Genomic DNA, 26,216 nt, shown 5'->3' on the forward strand with positions numbered 1-26,216 from the left:
AAAGGACCGACACTTATTAAAAGGAAAAAGGTGACCATACATAATGGATTGCTTAAACAGATCGGTGTATAAATATATATATATATATATATATATATATATATATATATATATATATATATATATATATATATATATATATATATATATATATTTATTTATAAACAAAAAAAGTTTACGAGACATGTGAGGTGGTGGGATAAACTAACCTATGGCCAACCCTTTAGTTTTGCAAGTTGAAAGGTGAAAATATATTGGTATGATAAAGAAGTATGATGGTGGGACAGGAAAATAGAAACAAATTTTTTTATCGATGCAAGTAAGCTGAATGAATTTTGTTTATTAATCTGATATATCCGAAGTAAAATTGGGCCATGAGTTCATCTCTCAATTTGGGCTAAGATCCAGTTTATTAGTTGGGCCCAAAGTTTAGTGTTGTTGGGCTGTGAAACTATAAATAAGAATGATATAAGATGATGATGAGAATAAATTATGAAGGTAAATGTTTAAGAAGAAAATGGATACCAGGTTAAACAGATTATATCGCATATTAAAACAGAAAAACTGAGATAGATGAATGGTTATGGGTGTTGTTGTTAAGCAAGAGGTCGCGGGTTCGAGCCTGGGCGTGGGCAATTTTTTTAAAGCTTGATGAGGTAGTTCTTCAATATTAAAAATTATTATTATTATTGTTATTATTATTATTATTATTATTATTATTATTATTATTATTATTATTATTATTATTATAGTTATTATTATTAGTAAACATTATACATTAATATTAAAATTATCATTTTCAATAAAGTTATCATTATTATTATTATCATTATTAAAACTATTATTAAAATTATCATTTTTTTTCTATCATTATTATTAAAAGTAACATTTTTATAAAAATTATCATTATTATTATTATTACTATTATTATTATAAAATAAAACAACTTTTTATTTATTATTATTAGCAATATTATTTTATCAAATAATTGTTAGTTATATAAAAACCGTATTTACTACAAATAACATATCTATACCAATATTTTTATAATAAATGTTAATAAATGTAATTAATTACGTTATTAATGAAACACATAATTAAAATAACAATTAAATCACTAATAATACATAAATTTATTCGATTACCATTATATGTGGTAATATATATACATGATAAAGGTTCGTGAATCTATGGTCAATCCTACACTTGTTCAATGTCGTTATATGTATTTTTACTACAAAATACAATATGGTGAGTTCATTTGCTCCCTTTTTACTCATTACATTTTTGGACTGAGAATACATGCAAATGCTTTATTAACTGTTTTACAATATTTATATGCGTGAGTTCATTTGCTCCCTTTTACTCTTTATATTTTTGGGACTGAAAATACATGCAAATACTTTATTAACTATTTTACAATAATTATATGCGTGAGTTTATTTGATTCCCTTTTACTCTTTACATTTTTGGGACTGAGAATACATGCGCTACTTTTACAACTGCTTTATTAAATGCTTTTTGAAATACATTTTGAACTGCGAATACATGAAATGCTTTTATAAATGTTTGACGAGATAGACACAAGCAAAACATTCCTCGAATGAATTATGTGGACATGATAATTGCCACCATTGAATTATGTGGACGTGATAATTGCCACAATTGATATGAATATTTTTCCCCTGATTATTATTGCTTGGTAACCTAAGAATTAGGGAACATCACCAATTTTGAGAATTGGTGCACGTCTAATTGACGCGAATCCTAAAGGTAGCTACCGGGTTTAACACCCCCACCCAGAATGTTCACTAGACGGAAGGGCTAGTGGGCGTGGTGTTTAATACTTCGAAGTTTATATGATTATTATACAGACGAGATGTTCTGATTTGGGGATATTATTATGCGCATTATATGTTAAGGTCGGTTACCAAGCCAAGCTATGAAAGAAATGAAAAGTGAATGTTATGTATCGAGAGAATGATTTTATACACAGGTTATATGTATGTTATTTTTGTGCACGAGATATGTGTACGGTTACTAAGATTTATGAAAGATGATTTCGTACACGAGAAAGGTGTACTGTATTTAAAAGATATCGCATGTACATTACAGGTGGGTATAGGATTCGGGCCTATTTGTACCATGCACATTTAAATCTTGTGGTCTATCAAAATTACAGAATTTTATTGTTTTATGATAAACTTATGAACTCACCAACCTTTTGGTTGATACTTTAAAGCATGTTTATTCTCAGGTATGAAAGAAATCTTCCGTCGTACATTTGCTCATATTACATGGAGTCTTTCATGGCATATAGAGGTCAGAAACTCGCAATGGGACCAACTGTTGAAGACTTCGTCCAGAAGGATTTGGTTGGGTCACTACAGTTGGTATCAGAGCGGTGGTCTTAGCGAACCAGGTCTTACATTAGTGTGTCAAATTGATAAGTCATTAGGATGCATTAGTGAGTCTAGACTTCGATCGTGTCAGCATGTCAAAAGTTTTGCTTATCATTTCTAGTCGGAAATCATCTGCTTATCATCCTTAGGAAATTACCTGCTTATCATTCTTAGTCTAGACACATCTTACTGCAATGATTGCATGAATAGTGTATAGGCAAAAAAATTTGTATCTTAGCGTATCTGCTAATTCATATCTTAGCATATCTGTTACTGTAGACTTTGCCTGACAGCTTCCGTAGATTCCTCCATAACTTATGGGATTTTAGTATTATATATGCATATGTAAATTATGTATTGCAGGATACTAATCTACATCCTATAATCTATTTCTTATCGAAAATCCTTCATCTGATCGTATGAGATGAATCCCTCAACCATTTTGAATTCCTCGGATTCCGACAGCTATTCCGATATGGATTTTCACATAAGCTCCGAAAGCAGCGTCACCAAAATGAATCAACCAATCATCCATCCCCAATTCATCTGATGGATTTGTAGTTGACTTAATTAATGGAAATGATAAAAAGGCGATCCTTTCCACCAACCGAATTTATCTCTTGGCGGAGAACCTGAAGCACTTACCGGTGAACCACTTCGATACACTATATTCACTCTCATTTCCAGGATATCTCGTCATGATTATATGATATCCAAAATTCTCAACCTTATTCATCCACTCGTTCCGACAAACAATCATCCCGGAATAATAGAAGAAGTCAACGAACTTCGCGCTCGAGTAATCAATTTGGAGAATAGAGTGCAAAATGTACCAGCTTCGGCAACATCACCGGCACCAACAGTACCATCAGTAACAGCACCAATACCATCAACAATCCATGCCTCAACATCTCATTATGTACCTCGAGTATAATTATCGTTCTAAGAATCGTTCTACATCATTTATCTTCGTTCATCATGGCGATTATGTAATCTCTAATGTTTTAGAGATTATATATTCTTATTCTAACGGTAAACCAAATGAGTTTAATATCATATTAACTCAATGAATCCATGATTACATCTGAAGAAAATATATATGTATATATGTTTTCATAAAGATTGTAATTAAAAATTCTTTCGTACAAAGTGTTAATTATGAAAATATTTTAACGGGTAAGTAATACCCGAGGAATATTCAGATTTCACATTAATAAGTTACAATGTACATTCTTGGAAGCTGATTCAAAAATCGTTTACCATCCTACTTACATCCACCGATATACAAATCCGTTCACCACAGAATAACCATTTTCATTCAATTTCATATTTGGATTTTGATTTATTAGAATCTAACAAGTGGCATAATGAAGAACACATTTGACGAAATAAAAATTTGATAGAAACAAACAAATTAATTATGAGAAATTTTGTTAAGAATCCACGCTAACTGTTCCTAGCTAACTGTTCCGGTACTGTGACGACCCAGGAATTTCTGACTAAATTTTAAACTTAATCTTTATATGATTCCGATACGATAAGCAAAGTATGTAATGTTGAGTCTAGAAAATTTTAAAACGATGTTCATATATTCAATTGACCTTCGACTGCTCTCGAAGATTCACGAACAATTAATTGTAAATAGATATTTTTGTGTATATATATCTAAATGGTAATTGAAAATATAATTTGAAATATTATATGTTGTTTCTATTAAAATTTAATTATGTAAAATAAAATAAAAAGAGGTTATTATAATAATTATTATTTAAAATATATCTATATATATATAAATTAAGTATATTAAAAATAAATATTAATAATTGTAATACTCATTTGATGTTCTGATTGATATTAAGTAAGTTAAATTCAAACTTATATAATTTTAAAATAAACGGTGATTCGAAAATGAGTTATATAAAGTATAGGCTTATTAAAAATATATTTAGGAACTATTTATTGAGTTTCAAATTTTTATATTTTACTTGGGGTTGGGAGTGAATAATTAATATAATTTTTATTTAATAATTAATGCTCGAATTTTATACCATAATGACCAAAATAAATAAATATAGTTAATTTAAAAATATGAGATTTTTCTGAAGACTTTTATCAGCCATTGATTTAACAACGGGGTACGATTTAGCAATCCGCGAAAACTGTCGGTAGGAATAATACAAAATGGTAGCTGGATTACTATTTTTGCACGCGTTTTAAATCATTTAGAGAAAGAGTCATGCATAGTACCATTTTTGTTTTGCTTATATTTTAAATCATAAACTATACATATACATATGCATATAAACACCCACTGGTACATAATCAAACTGGCCGAGTACTCGATCTTCTTTCTGTTTTAATCACAAAGTAAATATCACCCTTTATCATTCTTCTCATCATAGTTGAGCAAGAATAACCCTCAATCATCATACTAGCCACCATCAACCATAATAAACCATCACCTTTTATGATCAAAAACCATACACCCTATCACCATGTATCATTCAAACATCGTCTACTTTCTCTTCTTCTTGCAACACACCTTCTTCTTCACTCGATCATCACAACCATCTCTAAAACAACCAAAACTGGATCATATTGCTTGTCTTGTTACCTTGTTCTTTGTACGTTACCGACACCAAGCTATATTACTTGTTTCCTTTTCCTTGACTCCTTGCATGACCACCCTGCAACCACCATCTCGTCACTCTCACCACCTTAAGACACCAAACCCACAATCACAAGTCACCACCTTTCAATCACTTTTGGATTTCGCCATTCTTTTGCTCAGAACCAACTCGCGTATGTTCCTCTTTTCTTTATTTATTTATATTACATACTCCGTATAATATGCTACTCTTCATCATGAAGTCTGCCTATTAAATGTTAAAATTCATAAGTTCTATTCGGTACTCTCACCACCCTAACCCGCTAGTTACCGTCTCTATTTCAAGTTTGCAAACAAAACCCACTTACAAACCACTAATCAATCGTCATATCCGTTGAATATTCGAACCACAACATTCACCCTACATCGCTACCAATACCGCCACCTTTGTTCTATCACACAAACCACCCCAAATTGCCATATCCTTCTTCTTATGTTCGACTACTACCATATCTTCTGTTTATATCTGTTTCGATCTCAACACACCCCAAAACCAAAAGCATTCAGTTACTATTCTCGCATGATTGGATCAATAAACAAATGTGTTCATTAAAGGACCAACACTTATTAAAAGGAAAAAGGTGACCATACATAATGGATTGCTTAAACAGATCGGTGTATAATATATATATATATATATATATATATATATATGTATATATATATATATATATATATATTTTATAAACAAATAAAGTTTACGAGACATGTGAGGTGGTGGGACAAACTAACCTATGGTCAACCCTTTAGTTTTTCAAGTTGAAAGGTGAAAACATATTGGTATGATAAAGAAGTATGATGGTGGGACAGGAAAATAGAAACAAATTTTTTTATCGATGCAAGTAAGCTGAACGAATTTTGTTTATTAATCTGATATATCCGAAGTAAAATTGGGCCATGAGTTCATCTCTCAATTTGGGCTAAGATCCAGTTTATTAGTTGGGCCGAAAGTTTAGTGTTGTTGGGCTATGAAACTATAAATAAGAATGATATAAGATGATGATAAGAATAAATTATGAAGGTAAATGTTTAAGAAGAAAATGAATACCAGGTTAAATAGATTATATTGCATATTAAAACAGAAAAACTGAGATAGATGAATGGTTATGGGTGTTGTTATTAAGCAAGAGGTCGTAGGTTCGAGCCTGGGCGTGGGCAATTTTTTTTTAAAAGCTTGATGAGGTAGTTCTTCAATATTAAAAATTATTATTATTATTGTTGTTATTATTATTATTATTATTATAGTTATTATTATTAGTATACATTATACATTAATATTAAAATTATCATTTTCAATAAAGTTATCATTATTATTATTATCATTATTAAAACTATTATTAAAATTATCATTTTTTTTCTATCATTATTATTAAAAGTAACATTTTTATAAAAATTATCATTATTATTATTATTATTATTATTATTATTATTATTATTATTATTATTATTATTATTATTATTATTATTATAAAATAAAACAACTTTTTATTTATTATTATTAGCAATATTATTTTATCAAATAACTGTTAGTTATATAAAAACCGTATTTACTACAAATAACATATCTATACTAATATTTTTATAATAAATGTAATTAATTAGGTTATTAATTAAACACATAATTAAAATAACAATTAAATCACTAATAATATATAAATTTATTCGATTACCATTATATGTGTTAATATATATACATGATATAGGTTCGTGAATCTAAGGTCAACCCTACACTTGTTCAATGCCGTTATATGTATTTTTACTACAAAATACAATATGGTGAGCTCATTTGCTCCCTTTTTATTCATTACATTTTTGGGCTGAGAATACATGCAAATGTTTTATTAACTGTTTTACAATATTTATATGCGTGAGTTCATTTGCTCCCTTTTACTCTTTATATTTTTGGGACTGAGAATACATGCAAATGCTTTATTAACTGTTTTACAATAATTATATGCGTGAGTTCATTTGATTCCATTTTACTCTTTACATTTTTGGGACTGAGAATACATGCGCTACTTTTACAACTGCTTTATTAAATGCTTTTTGAAATACATTTTGAACTGCGAATACATGAAATGCTTTTATAAATGTTTGACGAGATAGACACAAGCAAAACATTCCTTGAATGAATTATGTGGACGTGATAATTGCCACCATTGAATTATGTGGACGTGATAATTGCCACAATTGATATGAATATTTTTTTCCTGATTATTATTGCTTGGTAACCTAAGAATTGGAGAACATCACTAATTTTGAGAATTGGTGCACTCCTAATTGACGCGAATCCTAAAGGTAGCTACCGGGTTTAACACCCCCACCCAGAATGTTCACTAGACGGAAGGGCTAGTGGGCGTGGTGTTTAGTACTTCGAAGTTTATATGATTATTATACAGACGAGATGTTCTTTTTTGGGGATATTATTATGCGCATTATATGTTAAGGTCGGTTACCAAGCCAAGCTATGAAAGAAATGAAAAGTGAATGTTATGTATCGAGAGAATGATTTTATACACAGGTTATGTGTATGTTATTTTTGTGCACGAGATATGTATACGGTTACTAAGATTTATGAAAGATGATTTCGTACACGAGAAAGGTGTACTGTATTTAAAAGATATCGCATGTACATTACAGGTGGGTATAGGATTCGGGCCCATTTGTACCATGCACATTTAAATCTTGTGGTCTATCAAAATTACAGAATTTTATTATTTTATGATAAACTTATGAACTCACCAACCTTTTGGTTGATACTTTAAAGCATGTTTATTCTCAGGTATGAAAGAAATCTTCCGCTGTGCATTTGCTCATATTACATGGAGTCTTTCATGGCATATAGAGGTCAGAAACTCGCAATGGGACCAACTGTTGAAGACTTCGTCCAGAAGGATTAGGTCGGGTCACTACAAATTGAGGATCATATATATATATTGTAATATATATAAAATGTATAAATATTAAACATTCAATAAAGGTTATATATTATATGATTAGTAAATATTACATAATTAATAATAAATAATAAATTAAAACATAATTTTTATATTAATATTATTATGAGTACTTTCATTGTTATTATCAATATTGATATTAATATTAATATCACTAGTATTAATATTATTATTTTCAATATAAAATATATAGATAGGAATCTTAATACATATGTATTACTATTATTATTATTATTATTATTATTATTATTATTATATATAATACATAAATATGAAATTTTATACAATTGAATTGTTATATAATTACTATTGTTATTAGTATTATTAGTATTATGGTTATCATTATCCATATCGTAATTAGTAGTAAGATTACAATTTTAGTTATTATTAATGAATACGTATTATTATTATTATCTTTATCAAGATTGTTATTATTAATATCATTATTAACATCTAATATTATTATAATTAATATAATTATTATTAGTGTTATGATAATTAATATTTATTAGAAACAATACATTTTATTAATAATAGGATTGTTATCAATATTATTACTAGTATTAAGATTATATATTATTATTATTATTAGTTTCATTATTAATATTAAAAATTAAGGTATGTATAATTAATAATACTATATTCTTTATATATACATATATAGTTAAAATCGATATAACTATACAAATACATATACATAAAATACTGATATATACTTATTTATACAGTTATATACATACGTAAATATGGATAATTAAATAAATATAAATACATAAAATAAGGTATTCTGTTTCAAATCGTTATCACCCCTGTAACTGAGATGATTTCTTGTCTCCAATACTGTTATAAGATTTTAAATCTAAATCAGATATATCCAAATTACGTTACCAAACGTAATCAGCTTTTGTTATTCTTTAAAATTTTTTATTTTTTTATTTTCTTTTTATTTTTCCTGTCTGATTCATGTCGATACTTGCATTATTTAACAAAGGATCAATTCAAGTTGCTGAGACAATTCACTCAACTTTCTCTCATCAATTATAAACTATAACAGATATTAGTTGTGCATTTCTGATAATTAAAAACAAAATTTTTATTTATAAAACTTGATTTTCTCTGTTCTTGAATAATTTTTCCAAAACCATGAATTTTAATGAAATCTCAAAAACTAAAAATGTAGTTATGATAGGAATCTATTACTAAATCTTTCTGCAAAATTCGAAGTTCCAATTCATCTTAATGAATTCGAATTTCAAAGTCAAAGTTCTTGAAACAAAAAGTCAAAGTTTGTTCATCAATCAAATTCGAATTATCTATGATGTTTCTGGTTAAAGTAATGTTTTAAAAAGTTTCTATGAACGTTTTACAAACTATTTCATATTATAATCTTTAACTGAAACGTTATCAATATTGAAAATCAAATTTTTTTTTCCAATAGCGTCGAACAGGAGTCGCTGTTTTTTTTTCTTTTCTTTTTTCGCGTTTGTTAATTTAATATCTCACTTACAAAACGTTTAGGAATTTATTTCACATCCAAACACAATCAAAACAAATCACTGTTTGTTAAAAATGAAGCTCTGATCGATGTGGGTTCAAGAGGAAGGAGGAGGAAAAAGAGAAAACGGATACACGTGTTAAATAAATATGAATTGTAGTTTAGACAGAAAAACAGAAATGGCGAGATGGTTGGGAGGTTGTGTTGGGTATCGAGAGGTCTCGGGTTCAAATCGCGTCTAGGGCATTTCTTTTTAGTAAAGCTTTCAAAGGGTATAATCATTTATCTTTCATTTTTATTATTATTATTATTATTATTATTATTATTATTATTATTATTATTATTATTATTATTATTATTATTATTATTATTATTATTACCATTATTATTATGATTATTATTATTTGTATCATTAATTATTGTTATGTTATTAATATGTTAACATAATTACCATGATTAATATTATTATCATTTTTGTTATATTTTTGTTATTAAGTAACAACATTAAGTATTAATAGTGTTATTATTGTATTATAAATATTGATATAAGTATTATTATGATTAGGATTATTATTATTGTTGATATGAAAATAATACAAACTATTATAATTATCATTAATATTAGTATTAGTAACGTTTAGAAATTTTATTATTTTTATTAACAAAAGTATTATTATTAAGAATACCAATAGTAATAAGATTGTTATAATTATTATTATTATTACTATTAAGTATTAAGTATTAATATCAAAATTATTATTTTCATTACCTTTACTATTAAATTATTCATTTTATTAAAAACTACTATTATTATCAATATTATGAGATTTATTATAAAAACTATCATTAATATTAATATTTATAGAATTACTAATACTATTATCATCATTATTAATATCAGTACTATCATTATTATTATTGTTATCACTAAAAATATTATCTTAGTATTATTAAAATACTGCTTTAACAAATAAATGATATTTATATATAAATATATTTAATACATATAACATAACAAAATTTAATATCTTTTTATGTATAAAATGAATATACGAAACATATATATATTTAATATAAAAAGGATATAACTAATATATATATATATATATATATATATATATATATATATATATATATATATATATATATATATATATATATATATATATATATATTCGATTACAACTATGTATATTAATAAATATATAAATGATATAGGTTCGTGAATCTGAGGCCAACATTGCATTGTTCAGTTCCTTCGTATGCATATTTTTACTACAAAATATCGTATTGTGAGTTTCATTTGCTCCTCTTTTACTCTTTATGTTTTTGGGCTGAGAATACATGCAAATACTTTATTAACTGTTTTACGATATTTATATGCGTGAGTTTCATTACTCCCTTTTTAAATGCTTTTGCAATATATATTTTTGGAACTGAGAATACATGCGCTACTTTTATAACTGTTTTACGAAATAGACACAAGTAATCGAAACTACATTCTATGGATGAATTATCGAAATTGAATATGCCCTTTTTATCATGTCCTTAGTTATCCCGGAATGATGGCGAATTTATCATGTCCGAAGTTGTCCCGGAATGATGGCGAATTTATCATGTCCGAAGTTGTCCCGGAATGATGGCGAATTTATCATGTCCGATGTTGTCCCGGAATGATGAGAATATTCTATATGCATCTTGTTAAGGTCGATTACCAGGTGTTCAATCCATATGAATGATTTTTATGCATGATGTTTATGAGAAATGGAAATATGAAATCTTGTGGTCTATTAAAATTATGAAAATGATTGATTACGATAAACTAATGAACTCACCAACCTTTTGGTTGACACTTTAAAGCATGTTTATTCTCAGGTATTAAAGAAATCTTCCGCTGTGCATTTGCTCATTTTAGAGATATTACTTGGAGTCATTCATGACATATTTCAAAAGACGTTGCATTCGAGTCGTTGAGTTCATCAAGCTTATTATTAAGTCAATTATAGTTGGATATATTATGAAATGGTATGCATGCCGTCAACTTTCGATGTAATGAAAGTTTGTCTTTTAAAAACGAATGCAATGTTTGTAAAATGTATCATATAGAGGTCAAGTACCTAGCGATGTAACTAAATGTAATGTATTCATCCAGATGGATTAGGACGGGTCATTTCAGGTTGTAACCCCACCAGGGGCGCTGCCCCTCGGACCACGCAAGGGGGTGCCCCCTTGACCCCCGCATTTTGCGCGTCAATTAGTAACCAACTCTTACGGGCGTGTACTCCATATTCTCCGAACTCGTTGTTAAGTATAACTAGCTAACCCCTGCATTCAAGTAAATGTCAATTTACTAACATGAATATTGGATGACACTAAAATCACCAACATTCGACTGTTAATTGTATCACATAAAGTGGAAGAGTCAAAGTATTGTGTAGTCGGGGTTAGAAAGTCGCCTCACTTTTTGGAATTTTAACTCTATTTGTAAGAATAGTTTGTGGTATGAGTCGTAACTCGTACGAGTCGGCGCATGCAATAGCGGAGATAGATAGTGACTTGGGGGTGTTGAGCATCCCCTAAGTGAACTGCCGACATTATATTTTTATGTTAATTTTTTGTGAAATAATTACAAGCATCCCCTATAAATATAGATAATAACTTTTATTTTCTAGTCCAATTATAAATGGGCCAACGCCAACATGCCAATTTCTATAAGCCCACTAATTTCAAAGTCACAATACCTCAATTTTTGTAAATAAATAAAAAAAAGAATTAAGTGTGGATACTGAATAGTCGATAGAGATATTGAAGCTTATGTACTTTCCCTCTGCCGTAATACGATAAAGACGATTCACTTAATTTTGTAAGTAATTCTCTTCTACTTTTTTCTTTTCAAGTTTATTTTGTTCATTGAATCTTTAATCTTTATTGTATTCATTAGATTTCATGTATCATATATCATAACTTCAATAAATTATTATTATAATTTAGAAAGTGTACTGCTCGTGTCTGTTTATTTTGTGTATGACTTTTGTTATTTCTTATTAGTATTGACTATTGAGAGTTATTACAATTTTGTTTTTGATATATTTTTTTATTTGAATATGATTTATTGATTTAGGTTAAACATGACTCCAAAAAGAACAATGTTTGATTTTTTTAAACCAACAAATGTTGATGATCACCAATCACAACAAGAAGTAGATGATGTTATGGAAGATGTTGCTAAAAACTCACAAGCGAATGTTGGTGATGATTATATTATGGATGAACCTCCGAGAGTTGAAAGTGAAAAAATGATGCTTCAAATTTAGGGGAGTTAAAACTAGATTCATTTGTTCGAGATCCTGGCTTACGACCTTCATTCATGGATTATCCAACTAACCAACAAGACGAGATCAGACGAGCATATATTATACACGGACCTTATCAGCTTCATAAGTCTAAGTATCCTCAAAGTTCAAGTGGTTCAAGTAGTGGTAATCGAAGCTTTCAAGAAGCTTGGTTTCGTAAATTTTGGTGGTTAGAATATTCTGAGAAAACAATGCTGCATATTGTTTTACATGTTACCTTTTTAATAAAAAGCCTATTGGACGAGCCGGTTCTGAAAAATTCATCAAGCAAGGGTTCAAAAATTGGAGAAAAGTAAATTGTGGCCAAGATTGTCCTTTCGTCAAACATGAAGGTAAAACTTCAACTTCAGCTCAAAATTATTCGGTAAAATGTTATCAAGATTTAAAAAATCAATTAGGCCATATAGAGCATGTGATTGAGAAAAAAACAACTCGAGAGATCATAGATAGTAGGCTTCTAGTTAGAACTTCTGTTGAGACGATTAAATGGCTCACAATGCAAGCTTGTGCTTGATAGATTAATTCGTCTTATATTAACTCTTCCCGTTTGAACTTCCACAAGTGAAAGAGCTTTCTGATCAATGAAAATTGTTAAAACAGGGCTTCGTTGCAGCATGGGAGACGATTTTCTTAAAAATAGCTTGATTCTTTACATTGAGAGGGATATTGTAGAAACTCTTTCAATAGATGATATAATAGATGATTTTGCTATTAAGAAACCTAGACGTGTTCCACTTCAATTGCCAAAGGTACAATATTAACTACCAAAATTTTTTATTGTATGTGTATACCTATTTAACTTATACAATTGTTATAACTATTTTATAGGTTATTCGGTGAGAAAACCGATCGGCGCGTGGTAGATATTAATCTATGTTTTTGATGATTTCTTTTCGAAAAACTTGTTCTTTTATTTAAAGATGGTCTTTGTTTTTATTCTTTCGTAATGATACATTATTATAATATGGATTTGTTATCACTGGTCGTTGATTACGTACAAAGAACGTTTATTATTGATTGACTGATTATGTTGAATTTTTTTTATATTGCGTTAGCATCCCCTATCATGAAATTCTGGCTTCGCCACCGGGCGCATGACTTATAAGAGTAAGAATTACGTAGCAATTCACTTTGACTTTAATAATTCCTCTCAGTATAATATCAAAACGTACAAAACGTATGGTTACTAAATACTAAAGGTATTTGATAGTACCTATATTGTTTGGTCAAGTTGTTGTTTGTTATCCAAAATCTTATCAACTTGTGAGACTAAATTGTGAGATCCAAAATTTGAATACCTTCCATTGTTGATTAATTTTTAAGACATGACTAAACCCGTATCTTGATCGAACTTTTTCTTTGATAACTTGGATGTTTGAATCTAAATTGTCGGTATGCATGTGCATTATACTTTCACTAGTTAATTCAGTACTAAATTAACCATCCAGGCATAGCTTGGATGGCCACCAACACTTTCAATGAAGGTGAGGTCACGGGTTCGATTCCCTTCAAGGCACTTCAAACGCTTGGGGCGAACTTAAGAGACCAATAGCCTGAGGATGCTTTATCTGGTAGCGGTGGAGGGTTGGCTTGCCGTTTACCCGGAGTTTACCCGCTGCGGGGAGGCCAATGTGACCGTTCGTAGTAGGGGTTCCTCGTAAAAAAAAAAAAAAAAAAAAAAAAAAAAAAAAAAAAAAAAAAAAAAATTTCAGTACTAAATTGAGATGCATCGAAGATTCAGTTAGTTGCTATTATTATATGCTTACCTAGTTACATTATACATTACATGGGTAATAATGCAATATGTGGTATTTTATTATTTTATGCTTGGACATTATCCAGTGAAATAGTTATTATTAATGGAAATCGGATCTAGGGAAGCATGAAAAATATATTTAATCTTTGAAGTATTTAAAAATAAGAAAAAATGAGACCGATTTTATAAAACATTAAACATAAAGATAGGATCACAAATAATAAACCAACCAGAAGCAGAGATGCTCTTTTGGTTTTGGTAACTCTTCATATTGTTTACTTTAATTAATAATTAATGGTAAATGGTATGTCAAATACAGCAAAACTGATGACATTTCTTATAAACATAACTACAATGCTCGATCATCTAGTTATATATTATACTAGTTTTATGAGCCCGTGCGTTGCACGGTAGTTTCTGTATCCGATAACGTTAGTATTGATATGTTATCAAATGTATAATACAATTATAATGAAAATATTATTTATTACTAATAATATTTATATCGAAAACATTAGTATTAAATACAAACGTGAGCCCGTGCATGGCATGTCAATTTTATAACTTAATGTTCGATAACATTATTATTGATGTATCGAAAACATTAATATTAAATAGTAACGCATAGATTATGAGCCCGTTTATGTGGCATATTGCTTATTTAAAAGTATAAATATAATAGCTTTTAATTATTAAAATATTAAATTTAATGAATAATAATTAAAATTTAAAGTCCTATCATATCATATTAATATTAAATGATAAGATATGAGTTCTTTTTTTTTTTTTTTTTTTTAATAATAACGAATGTAAGTCCAATGTAGAGAGCTCTAGTTTAAGTTTATATCATGTGTCCATGTTTACAGACTGATAAATCCAATTAGAGATCTCTAATTCAAAATATATACGGAGTATAAATTTTAATAATTTTTTTTTAACGGCCAATGAACGAATTGGATTTGAATTAGAGATCTTATTATATTTAGATTATTATTGTGATTATAAATGTAATTAAATAGAATATTAGAAAAATATTATACTTGTAATTTAGGGAACTATTTTAGGAAGTTATTATTATTTAATTCAGTTTAATTGAGAAAATAACACATAAGATTATTTAATTCATTTTAATTGAGAAATTGACACGTGCGCAAATTTAATTCAGATTAATTGACAAAATTGACACGCGTTTTATAATAATGTCATATAGATAGATAGATATGACCATTTATTAGTTTTTATAGTAATATTTATCAAATACAATAGAAAAGATAATATAATATTTATTTATAATTTATAATTTATAATAATATATATACGTATATCATACTCCGTATATGGTAGTAATTGGCAATGAGTGTACCTTCTTTATTATATGGTAGTAATTGGCAATGAGTGTACCTTCTTTATTTAAAGGTGGGACAGATTCTTGTTTAATACGGAGTATGTAATTTTACAAGTGAATGAGATAAAGTTGAAAATTACCAAGTGAATGAGTATAGTTGGTAACGTTATCTAAGCAATATTTTAATGATTAATTTAATTTTGGCCAAATCTTTTTAAGATCTATTCAATTATTTAATTAATTGAGTTTACTAATAAAATGACACGTAGGATTCTGTATTTGGGATTGATTAATAGAATGACACGTAGGATTTATTTAATTCAGATTAATGAGAAATTGACATGTAGGATTAAAGAGATGCGATTTATGTATAGATGTATAGATATATAGATAGATGTATAAATGTATAAATATAGATGTATAGATAGATATAATAATTATAATAATAACAATAATAATTTAATAATAATAATAAGTATTATAATTATTATAATAATTATAATAACCAAACCATTCATCCCAACCAAACCTCTTCGTAATGGACATCGTTACGCATTTATCAGATTTGTTGATGTTGCTGACGGGGACAGATTGCTGAAATCCTTAGAGAACATTAAGATTGGCGAAGAAACTATTAAGATCTTTAAGGCTACGACAAGGGGCCCCAAACCTGGTGGAATACACAACCCTAAACCTAACATGGCAAATAGACAACAACCACGCGTGTTTCCAGTTGGAAGCAGGTTTCAGGATGGTCGTCGGTTTAATGAAGTGTTGAACAACAGGCAGGAAGATTTAAGGTCAAAAATCAATAACAACAAAGAAGACCTCAGATCCACCCTAAACTCTAAAAAAATGCGTGAAGAAGGTGAGTTTAATGGAAGAAATTCAAACTTTGTTCCGAAATCTAGTGTTCTGGAAATGGATAAGATTGTGCTGATTAAGGATGAAAACAACAACAACAACCAACTGAATCGAGCAATTATGTGTGAAGCGAAAACCCTTAAAATTCTCAAAAATCTCAAAAGTATCTGTTTTGAAGAAGGATATGGGGATATTCAAATTAAAATTTGGGGGGGGGGGGGGGGGGGGGGCTTAGTACATTAATCATCCTCAAAGATGCTGCTACAGCTTCTATGGTGGTTCACGAATCTAACCACCCTCTTAAGAAGTGGATACACAAGATCCAATTATGGGATGATGATCTTTGGCCAGAGGGCAGAATGGTTTGGTTAAGGATCACCGGCGTGCCCATACATTGCTGGAGGGATGACACTTTCATGGCTATCGCTAACCTATGGGGGTCTCCATACGAGTTAGATAATTGTTCTTTTGAAGGCCACCAAACTCTCAATCATGGGAGAGTTTATGTCAAACTTAATACTCCAGACAAGGTTAAATGTAATCTCAAATTGGTGTATCGTTCAAAGGATTATTTCATTACTGTTAAGGAGGAAAGGAAAGATTGGTCAAGCTTTGATTATTCGTTGGATGTTGATGAGGAATCATACTTTAGTTCGGACGTTGTTGATTCTGATGAATGTGCTTTTAGTCATGAAGATTTATCAGGTGATGAGAAATCATCCGGGGGTCCAGATGGGGATGATGATGATGATGATAATGGGTCTAATTCCAATGATGAAGATGAAGATGATGGGTTTTATGACTTTAACGATGGTCATGAAGATATTCCGGTGACTTTCAACTCACCGGTGGTTAACTCTCCGGTAGAAGATCTACAGTCAGGATGCATGGGAAATAATTAAACCTGTTGTGAATAACATCATTGATGACGTGGTGGAAGAAACGAGATGTTGCAATATTGCAAACCCTAGTCCCATGAAGGATGTAACGGACGATACTGCTTCTAAGGAAGAGTGCAATGATTATGAAGGTGGGCCACCCTAGTGTGAAGAGATCAATAATGTCCCTGTTTCGGTACAAAGTGGTGATGGGCCAATCAATAACCCAATTGATCCCAGCGAAATTGGGCCTGAGACTTTTCCTAGAGATGGACTTGAGAACGATAGCAGCATTGGGCCTGACTTGAATAAAATTGGGCCTAATGTTAACCAAGTTGAGCCAGACAACAAGTGCCATGTGAACAATGCTAATTGCCCAAGTCTAAACGTTCCCAACCCCTCTACCAGGCGACATTCACGAACAACCTCTAGTCGCAAGTCAGATGCGACTTCCAACTCGAAAAATGGATCTGAGATTTCATTCTGTAATAATTGCTACTGGAATGCTATTGGTAACCATAGAGCTTCTTCTAGAATAAAAAGAATGAAAGATATGGCCAGAAGGGGTATTAACCTTGATGATACACATAAGTGTAAATCGTGTGGTTCCAAGGCGAAGGCTAGACCTAGAAGATCCAGTAAATACTCTGAATCTCATCTACATTCTATCAGTGAGGAAGAAATCAGGGATTTCGGCCATCAAATTGGGTTAAGGTGAAATACCTTCAACCCCAAGTAAGTGCCATCCTCCCCTTTTCGTTTGTTAATCTTTCCTTATGAAGATAATTACATTAAACGTGCGTGGGTTTGGGGTAAAGGGGAAATTCGGGTGGGTAAAGAGCTTGTGCTTTAATGAGAAACCGGATTTTTTGGCACTTCAAGAAACTAGATGTAAACCCTTAAGTGATCAGTGGGTTGGATTACTTTGGGGGAGTAGCGATTTTGGGTACATACAAAGAGAAGCGGTTGGATACTCGGGTGGGATGTTATTAATTTGGGATACGAAATCTTTTGGAGCCTCAAGCACTATGTGTTGTGATTATTTTCTAGCAGTACGTGGTAATTGGGTCGGGTCCGGAAAAGAATCAATTATTGTCAACATTTATGGGCCTCATGACGATGCAAGTAAAAAAATAATGTGGAGATCCTTAGATAGTATTTTGTTGGGAATTGAGTCGGTATGGGTGCTATGTGGTGATTTTAATGAGGTTAGGATTGAGTCGGATAGAAAGAATTGCGAGTTTAATAGACGGAGGGCTTCTAAATTCAATGATTTAATAAATCGAAACAAGCTAATTGAGATCCCAATCAACGGTAGGAGGTTTACAAGAATTAGTGACGACGGGGTTAAGTTTAGTAAGCTTGATAGGTTTCTCGTATCCAATTTATTCCTTGATCTTTGGATAGACCTCTCGGTGGCTCCACTAGATCGAAGAATTTCGGATCATTGCCCTCTAATCTTGAGAGATAAAATTGTTGACTACGGTCCAAAGCCGTTTAAAGTGTTCAATGTGTGGTTTCAAAAGGATGGGGTTGACACCATCATTCAAAGTGCGTGGGGTAAGCCGGTTACTAGTAGTCGTCTTGATTGTATTTTCCGAGATAAATTGAAAAACGTGAAATTCGCACTCAAGGAATGGAGTTATAAATAATTTGGTAATCTTGATAACGAGATCAACAACCTTAAGGAGAAGGTCATGGAATGGGAACATAAGGCCGAATCACATCCGCTAGATGATAATGAGAGGAAATTGTGGTTAGAGACTAGGAAAAATTGGTCAGAGAAAGAAAACACGAAGCTAAACATGTTGAAGCAAAAAGCTAGGAACCGTTGGATCATTGAGGGGGACGAAAATTCAAGGTTCTTTCATTCCACGATCAAAAGAAAACATACAAAATGCAATATTTGAGGCCTTAATATTAACGATATATGGAATGATAATCCGAATGAGGTCAAAGATCATATCATGCGTCATTTCCAAGGCATTTTTGGTGTCAAAAACAGTAACAGACCACGAGTTATGGACTGGTTCAGCGAATCAGGGCCTGCTGTGATCAATGGACCCTGCTGGGCCGTCGGTGGGCCATCTCTCGGCCTTGGAAGCTGCTGGGTTAGAGGAAAGTTTGGTGAAAGTGAAATTTGGGAAGCAATTAAGGAATGCGGGGGTTCAAAGGCTCCGGGTCCCGATGGATTCAATCTTAATTTCTACAAAAGATATTGGGACTTAATCAAAAATGATCTCTTGAGTGCAATCAACTCTTTTTGGAAAAAGGGGGAATTTTCCAAGGGTTGTAACACATCATTTATTACTCTTGTTCCCAAGAAGACGGATCCAATCTCACTAAACGATTACCGACCGATTAGCTTGATTAGGAGTTACTATAAAATCGTCACTAAATTGCTCTCAAACCGCCTTCGTAAAGTTGTTCCAAAACTCGTGGGTCATGAACAAAGCACTTTTTTAAACGGTAGGAATATTTTATACTTCGCCTTAATTGCAAACGAAACGTTGGATTATTTAAAAAGAACACGTTCGAAAAGCCTCATCTTCACGGTGGACTTCGAGAAAGCGTTCGATTGTTTGAGTTGAGAATTTCTTCTAGAGGTGATGGAATTTATGGGTTTTGGTGTTCGGTGGCGTCATTGGATTCTTTCTTGTCTTAAATCGGCCTCTATTTCGGTTCTTGTTAATGGTTCTCCAACTAATGAGTTTAGGTTGGAAAGAGGTGTGCGTCAAGGAGATCCACTATCTCCTTTTCTTTTTATTCTCGCGGCCGAAGGTCTTAACGCGCTCACTAAAGCCGCGGTTAGCTCGAATCTTTTTGTCGGTTGTGAAATTGGTAGTGATAAAATTTGTGTCTCACATCTTCAATACGCAGACGACACAATCTACTTTGGAGAGTGGAGCCCACAAAATTTTAGGAACTTGATGAAACTCCTCAAATGTTTTGAGCTAACCTCGGGCCTTAAGGTCAATTATAAAAAGAGTAAATTATACGGATTGGGTGTTAATAACTGTGATGTCGAGACCATGGCAAAACAATTTGGATGTGATTTTGATACATTACCATTTGTCTATCTTGGGTTACCTATCGGGGCTAAAATGAATAAATTTTGTAGTTGGGAACCGATTATTGAAAAATTCACTAAAAGGCTCTCAGATTGGAAAGCACGTTCGATGTCGATTGGTGGACGCCTAACTCTTGTTAAATCGGTGCTTAATAGTCTTCCGCTGTACTTCTTCTCACTCTTCCGTGCCCCGTCATGTGTGATCAAAAATCTTGAGAGTGTGAGATGTAATTTTTTTTGGGGCGGGACGGGGAACGACTAAAAAATTTCTTGGGTCAAATGGGAGGAGGTACTTTTACCTTACGAGGAGGGTGGGTTAAACTTGAGCTCCTTAAAAAGCAAGAATTTGGCTTTGATCGGCAAATGGTGGTGGAGGTTTCTAACCGAACCCACCACTTTGTGGGTCAAAGTTATTTCGAGTATTTATGGTCCCTCGGGTGGGTTTGATTTGGACCGAAAACATTCACTTATCACTTGTAACTCTACTTGGACGAATATTATTAAAGCAGGTGATCTCATTGACTCCTTCGGTGTTTCGTTCAAGTACTCCTTCAGCAAATTAATTGGGAATGGATGCTCAACAAAATTCTGGACTGACGTTTGGGTGGGCTTGACCACCCTCAAAAACAGGTTTGGAAGACTTTTCAGACTTGAGCGTGACCATAATGCGGCGGTTAAGGACAGAATTGACATGAATGGATGCAGACGGTGGGAATGGCTTCGTGTTCCAACAGGTCGAGTGGGTGGACAGCTTCAGGAACTATGTGGTTTGGTTGCGGATACAAGATTAAGCGATAAACCGGACTCATGGGTTTGGAATCTAGGCGGGAATGGTAATTTCACTACAAAAGAATTATCACGTCTGCTTGATGCTAAACTTTTATGTGTCGGGTCGAATTTTGCGGATACACTTCGAAATAAATTTGTTCCAAAAAAAGTGGAAGTCTTTGTTTGGCGTACGAGGAAAAAAAGAATCCCTTCACTTATAGAATTGGATAAGCGTGGAATCGACTTGCACACCGTCCGTTGCCCTCTTTGTGACGACGATGTGGAATCGGTTGATCACGCCATCTTATTTTGTAAGCATGCGTTTGATGTTTGGTCTAAAGTGTTTGATTGGTGCGGTTTGAATATGGCTTCGGCTCTAAGTATCAACGAGATGTTCACGGCTTCTTCAAGTATTGCGATGTCGGAAGTTGGTAGTATGGTGTGGCAAGCTTTGATTTGGAATTGCGGGTACCTCATATGGTGGAATCGGAATCAAATGGTCTACAACAACAAATGTTGGACACCTTCGGTTGCTCTATGTGAAATACAAGTGAAAGCGTTTGAATGGATTTCGAAAAGATGTAAAGCAAAAAAGATTGAGTGGCATGAGTGGCTTCATAATCCTAAGAGTATTATTGTATAATTATGTTAGCGCAACGCCTTGTTAGTTAACACGTGAGGTTAGGATTATTGTTAAAATAAGAATTGTAATTGTATTTTGCTTGAGTATTGAATATTTTCACTTAATTGAGTTTTTTACATTTGGAAGATGAAAGCTGAACTTATACAGAGAATAGCCTAACGGCTATATGACAATATCATGGAAAAAATAAAGGTATGTTTCCCTTTTTGTAAAAGTTAATATTGCTGTCTTTTTATTTCTAACACTCCCCTGCAAGTTGAATAGTGGGGTTTCCGATGTTCAACTTGGAGAGTATTCCTTTGAAAAGTCTTCCGTTGACGGACTTGGTTAAGATATCTGCTAGTTGGTCTTCTGATCGGACGTGAGGTAAAGATATGATTTCGGCTTCTAATTTTTCTTTAATGAAGTGTCTGTCAATTTCTATATGTTTGGTTCGATCGTGTTGAACTGGATTTTCTGAAATTGCAATTGCCGCTTCGTTGTCACACATGATCTTGATCGAGGTATTAGGAGGAAAACCAATTTCCGTCAAAAGTTTCTTGATCCATAAAGCCTCGGTTACACCTCGTGAAATTCCCCGAAATTCAGCTTCAGCACTAGACAGGGCAACAACCTTTTGTTTCTTGCTTCTCCAAGTAACCAAATTCCCTCCAACAAAGGCAAAGTATCCGGATGTTGATTTTCTATCTCCCTTTTCTCCTCCGTAACCCGCATCGGTGAATATTTGTGCTTCTAGATGATTGTTTTTCTCGAACAGGACTCCATCTTCTGCAGTGCCTTTTAGATATTTGATAATCCTCCATACTGCATCCATATGGTGTTGTTGTGGTTGATGCATGAATTGACTAACAACTCCAACAGCATGTGATATATCTGGACGAGTGTGAGCTAGGTAGATAAGTTTTCCCACGATCCTTTGGTATTGAATTCGATCTGCTGCTTTGGCATCATCCTCTATATATAACCTGAGGTTTGGAATCATAGGAGTATCCGCGGGTTTGCAGTCGACCATTCCTGTTTCTGCAAGAAGATCAAGTATATATTTCTTTTGACATATAAAAATTCCCCTTTTTGAACGTAAAACTTCGATTCCCAGAAAGTATTTAAGACCTCCGAGATCTTTCATTTCAAATTCTTTAAAAAGGTTAGCTTTTAAGTTTGTAATTTCCTCTTGATCATTTCCTGTGATAATCATGTCGTCAACATAAATAATGAGACACGTGATAAGGTTTCCTCTTTTTTTTAAAAATAAAGTATGGTCGGAATTACTTTGTTTAAAACCGTAATTTTTCATAGCAATAGTAAAACGCCCAAACCAAGCCCGAGGGGATTGTTTTAAACCATAAAGAGATTTTTTAAGATGACAAACTTCCCTTTCTTTGAATTCTGATGTGAAACCGGGAGGACCTTCCATATAGACTTCTTCTTTGAGTTCTCCATGTAGGAAAGCATTTTTAACATCAAATTGGTGAAGTGGCCAGTCTTTGTTTGCGGCAACGGAGAAAAGAATTCTAATAGTATCAATTTTTGCAACCGGTGAGAAAGTTTCTGAGTAATCAACGCCATAGGTTTGAGTGTACCCTTTGGCAACAAGCCGTGCTTTATATCTTTCGACAGATCCATCGGCTTTGTGTTTGATTGTGAATACCCATCTACATCCTACTGGTTTCTTTGATTCTGGAAGAACACATTTTTTCCAAGTATTATTTACCTTGAGAGCCTCCATTTCATCTTCCATTGCTTTCCTCCAGTGTGTTGATTTTAGAGCTTGTTCAACCGTTGTTGGAATTTCTTCAGAGTATAATGCGGAAGTGAACTTTGTTGCTTCTTTTGATAGATTTCCTCTAGCAATATTTGCCATTGGATATCTTGATTTTGATACAGTTCTCTCAGGAGAGTATCTCCTGGGAGGAATTCCTCGGTTGATTCTTGGAGGAAGAACATATCGTTCCGGTTCTTGTTGTTGTGTTTCATTTTCAGGATATACTTGATCGCTATTTTCCTGTAAAATCTCCTCTAAATTTTCATGATTAGTAATATCAGGAGATTCGGTATTTACCTCTGTATGGTCGGGAAGATCATTAACCGTAGTACTGATTGGAGGAGGACTTTGTGGAGTGGTATGATGAGTCACTTCTTCAGATGATGGAATATCTAGCCAACTCACAGCGTCACCAAAGTCTGTCTCCCCCTGACTTGTGTGTTGGGTATAGAAGTATTCAGTTTCCAAAAAATCACAATTCATTGTAGTGTACATGTGTTTCCTTTTTGGACTATAGCATCTATACCCCTTTTGATTTACCCCGTATCCCACAAAAACACATTTTTCAGCACACGCATCTAATTTGGTTCGTTCGATTTTAGGAATGTGAACAAACACCGTGCACCCAAATATTCGAGGTCTTAGGGTGAGATTAGATGGCGGTTTATAAAATTTAGTCAAGGCCTCAAGAGGGTTCTTAAGTTCTAAAGCTCTAGTTGGGAGTCTATTTACAAGATAAGTTGCAGTGGCAAGAGCTTCAGGCCAAAAAGATCTTGGAACATTAGATTCAATCATTAAAGCACGGGTTATTTCTAGTAAAATACGATTTTTTCTTTCAGCCACCCCATTTTGTTGAGGTGTGTGTGGACACGTGGTTTGATGAATAATACCCCTTTCTTCACAAAAGAGTTGCATTTGACTGTTGACAAATTCACCACCATTATCGGATCTTAAAACTTGTATTTTACTTTGGAATTGTGTTTGAATCATGTTTGAAAAAATAGTAAATTTATCAAATACTTCGGATTTGTTAGTTAAAAAATATGTCCAAGTCATACGAGTACAATCATCAATAAATAAAAGAAAATATCGAAAATTGTGTCCCCCATTAACCCTTGCGGGTCCCCATACATCGGAGTGAACTAAAGCAAAAGGACGTTCGGTCTTTGTATTACTAGTTTTAAACGAGTTTTGATGGCTTTTGGCCAAAATACAAGTTTCACACTCAATACTTTTATTTGAAGAAAATAAATTAGGAAATAAAATGCGTAAATATCCAGCAGACGGATGACCAAGACGTCTATGCCACAACCATGCTTGTCTGTCGGGAGTCCCGTGAGCTAGCATGATCCTACAATCTTGAGTGACCTCATCCACATAGTATAGACCATCCCGTTCAGTACCACGCCCAACTATCTCCCCCGTTCTGATGTCCTGTAAGATACAGAATGTAGGGTGTAATAAGACGGTACAATTAAGTTCTTTTGTCACGTGACTAACAGACAGTAATTTATGGGAGAGATCGGGAACATAAAGGCAGTTTTTTAATTTTAAATTTGGTGAGATTTCAACTGTTCCCCCGCCCTTGACTTGTATAATACCGCCATTAGCGGTTTTAATTTTAGTTTTGTTTGGTTTCGTATTTATAATAATATCATTTTTATTAAAAGTCATAGTATCGGTGGCACCACAATCGATAATCCACTCATTACTTTTTGTTTTATTTGAAACAATATTAATTGACGAAACGTTATTTTTAATTTTAAAAATCTTTAGTTTTATTGAAAAAAGGTTTTATTTGTTTATTACCAACTATATTATTACAGGGACTATTTGTGTCAATAAAACAATTTGGGGAATTAAATTCGGTGGTGGGTGTTGAGTTGGTGACCGACACTCCTAACCCATCATACTCATCGACATATTTATCCCCACCCACTTTATTCAATTTGTCGGGTATGATTTTTGGGGATTTAATCCCTAATCCCAATCCCCTGTTACCTTCACCGGATGATGATGATGATGATGGTGGCTCGGCTGTGAATAAACCGAAACCACCTTGAGTGGTGGTGCAGGTTTCGTTATCCTCCTGTTTTCCCTTGGTTGTGGCCGTCGTTACCATCGAGGCTTTTCCCTTTCTGTGTTTATCAGCCCACCAATCGGGGTATCCAATAACCTTGAAGCATTGTTCTCTGGTATGTCGTTTCATACCACACTTTGTACATTCAAGGTTGTCTTTATCTCGGGATGATGAC

The 26,216-nt window shown here is 32.3% G+C and overlaps 1 protein-coding gene across 1 annotated transcript; it reads left to right on the forward strand.

Annotated features, from left to right (window-relative positions):
* Positions 1–18,494: 18,494 nt before the first annotated feature.
* On the forward strand, positions 18,495–19,370 carry LOC139894255 (uncharacterized). Its single transcript, XM_071877455.1, has one exon. It carries the CDS (start codon positions 18,495–18,497, stop codon positions 19,368–19,370), a length of 876 nt encoding a protein of 291 aa, XP_071733556.1.
* Positions 19,371–26,216: the final 6,846 nt, after the last annotated feature.

This window comes from Rutidosis leptorrhynchoides, chromosome 1, assembly GCF_046630445.1.
Source record: "Rutidosis leptorrhynchoides isolate AG116_Rl617_1_P2 chromosome 1, CSIRO_AGI_Rlap_v1, whole genome shotgun sequence".
Lineage (NCBI taxonomy): Eukaryota > Viridiplantae > Streptophyta > Magnoliopsida > Asterales > Asteraceae > Rutidosis > Rutidosis leptorrhynchoides.

Bases quoted from the DNA above. Each gene is read 5' to 3' on its own strand.
- LOC139894255 (XM_071877455.1), top strand. From the start codon at position 18,495: ATGAAGATAATTACATTAAACGTGCGTGGGTTTGGGGTAAAGGGGAAA.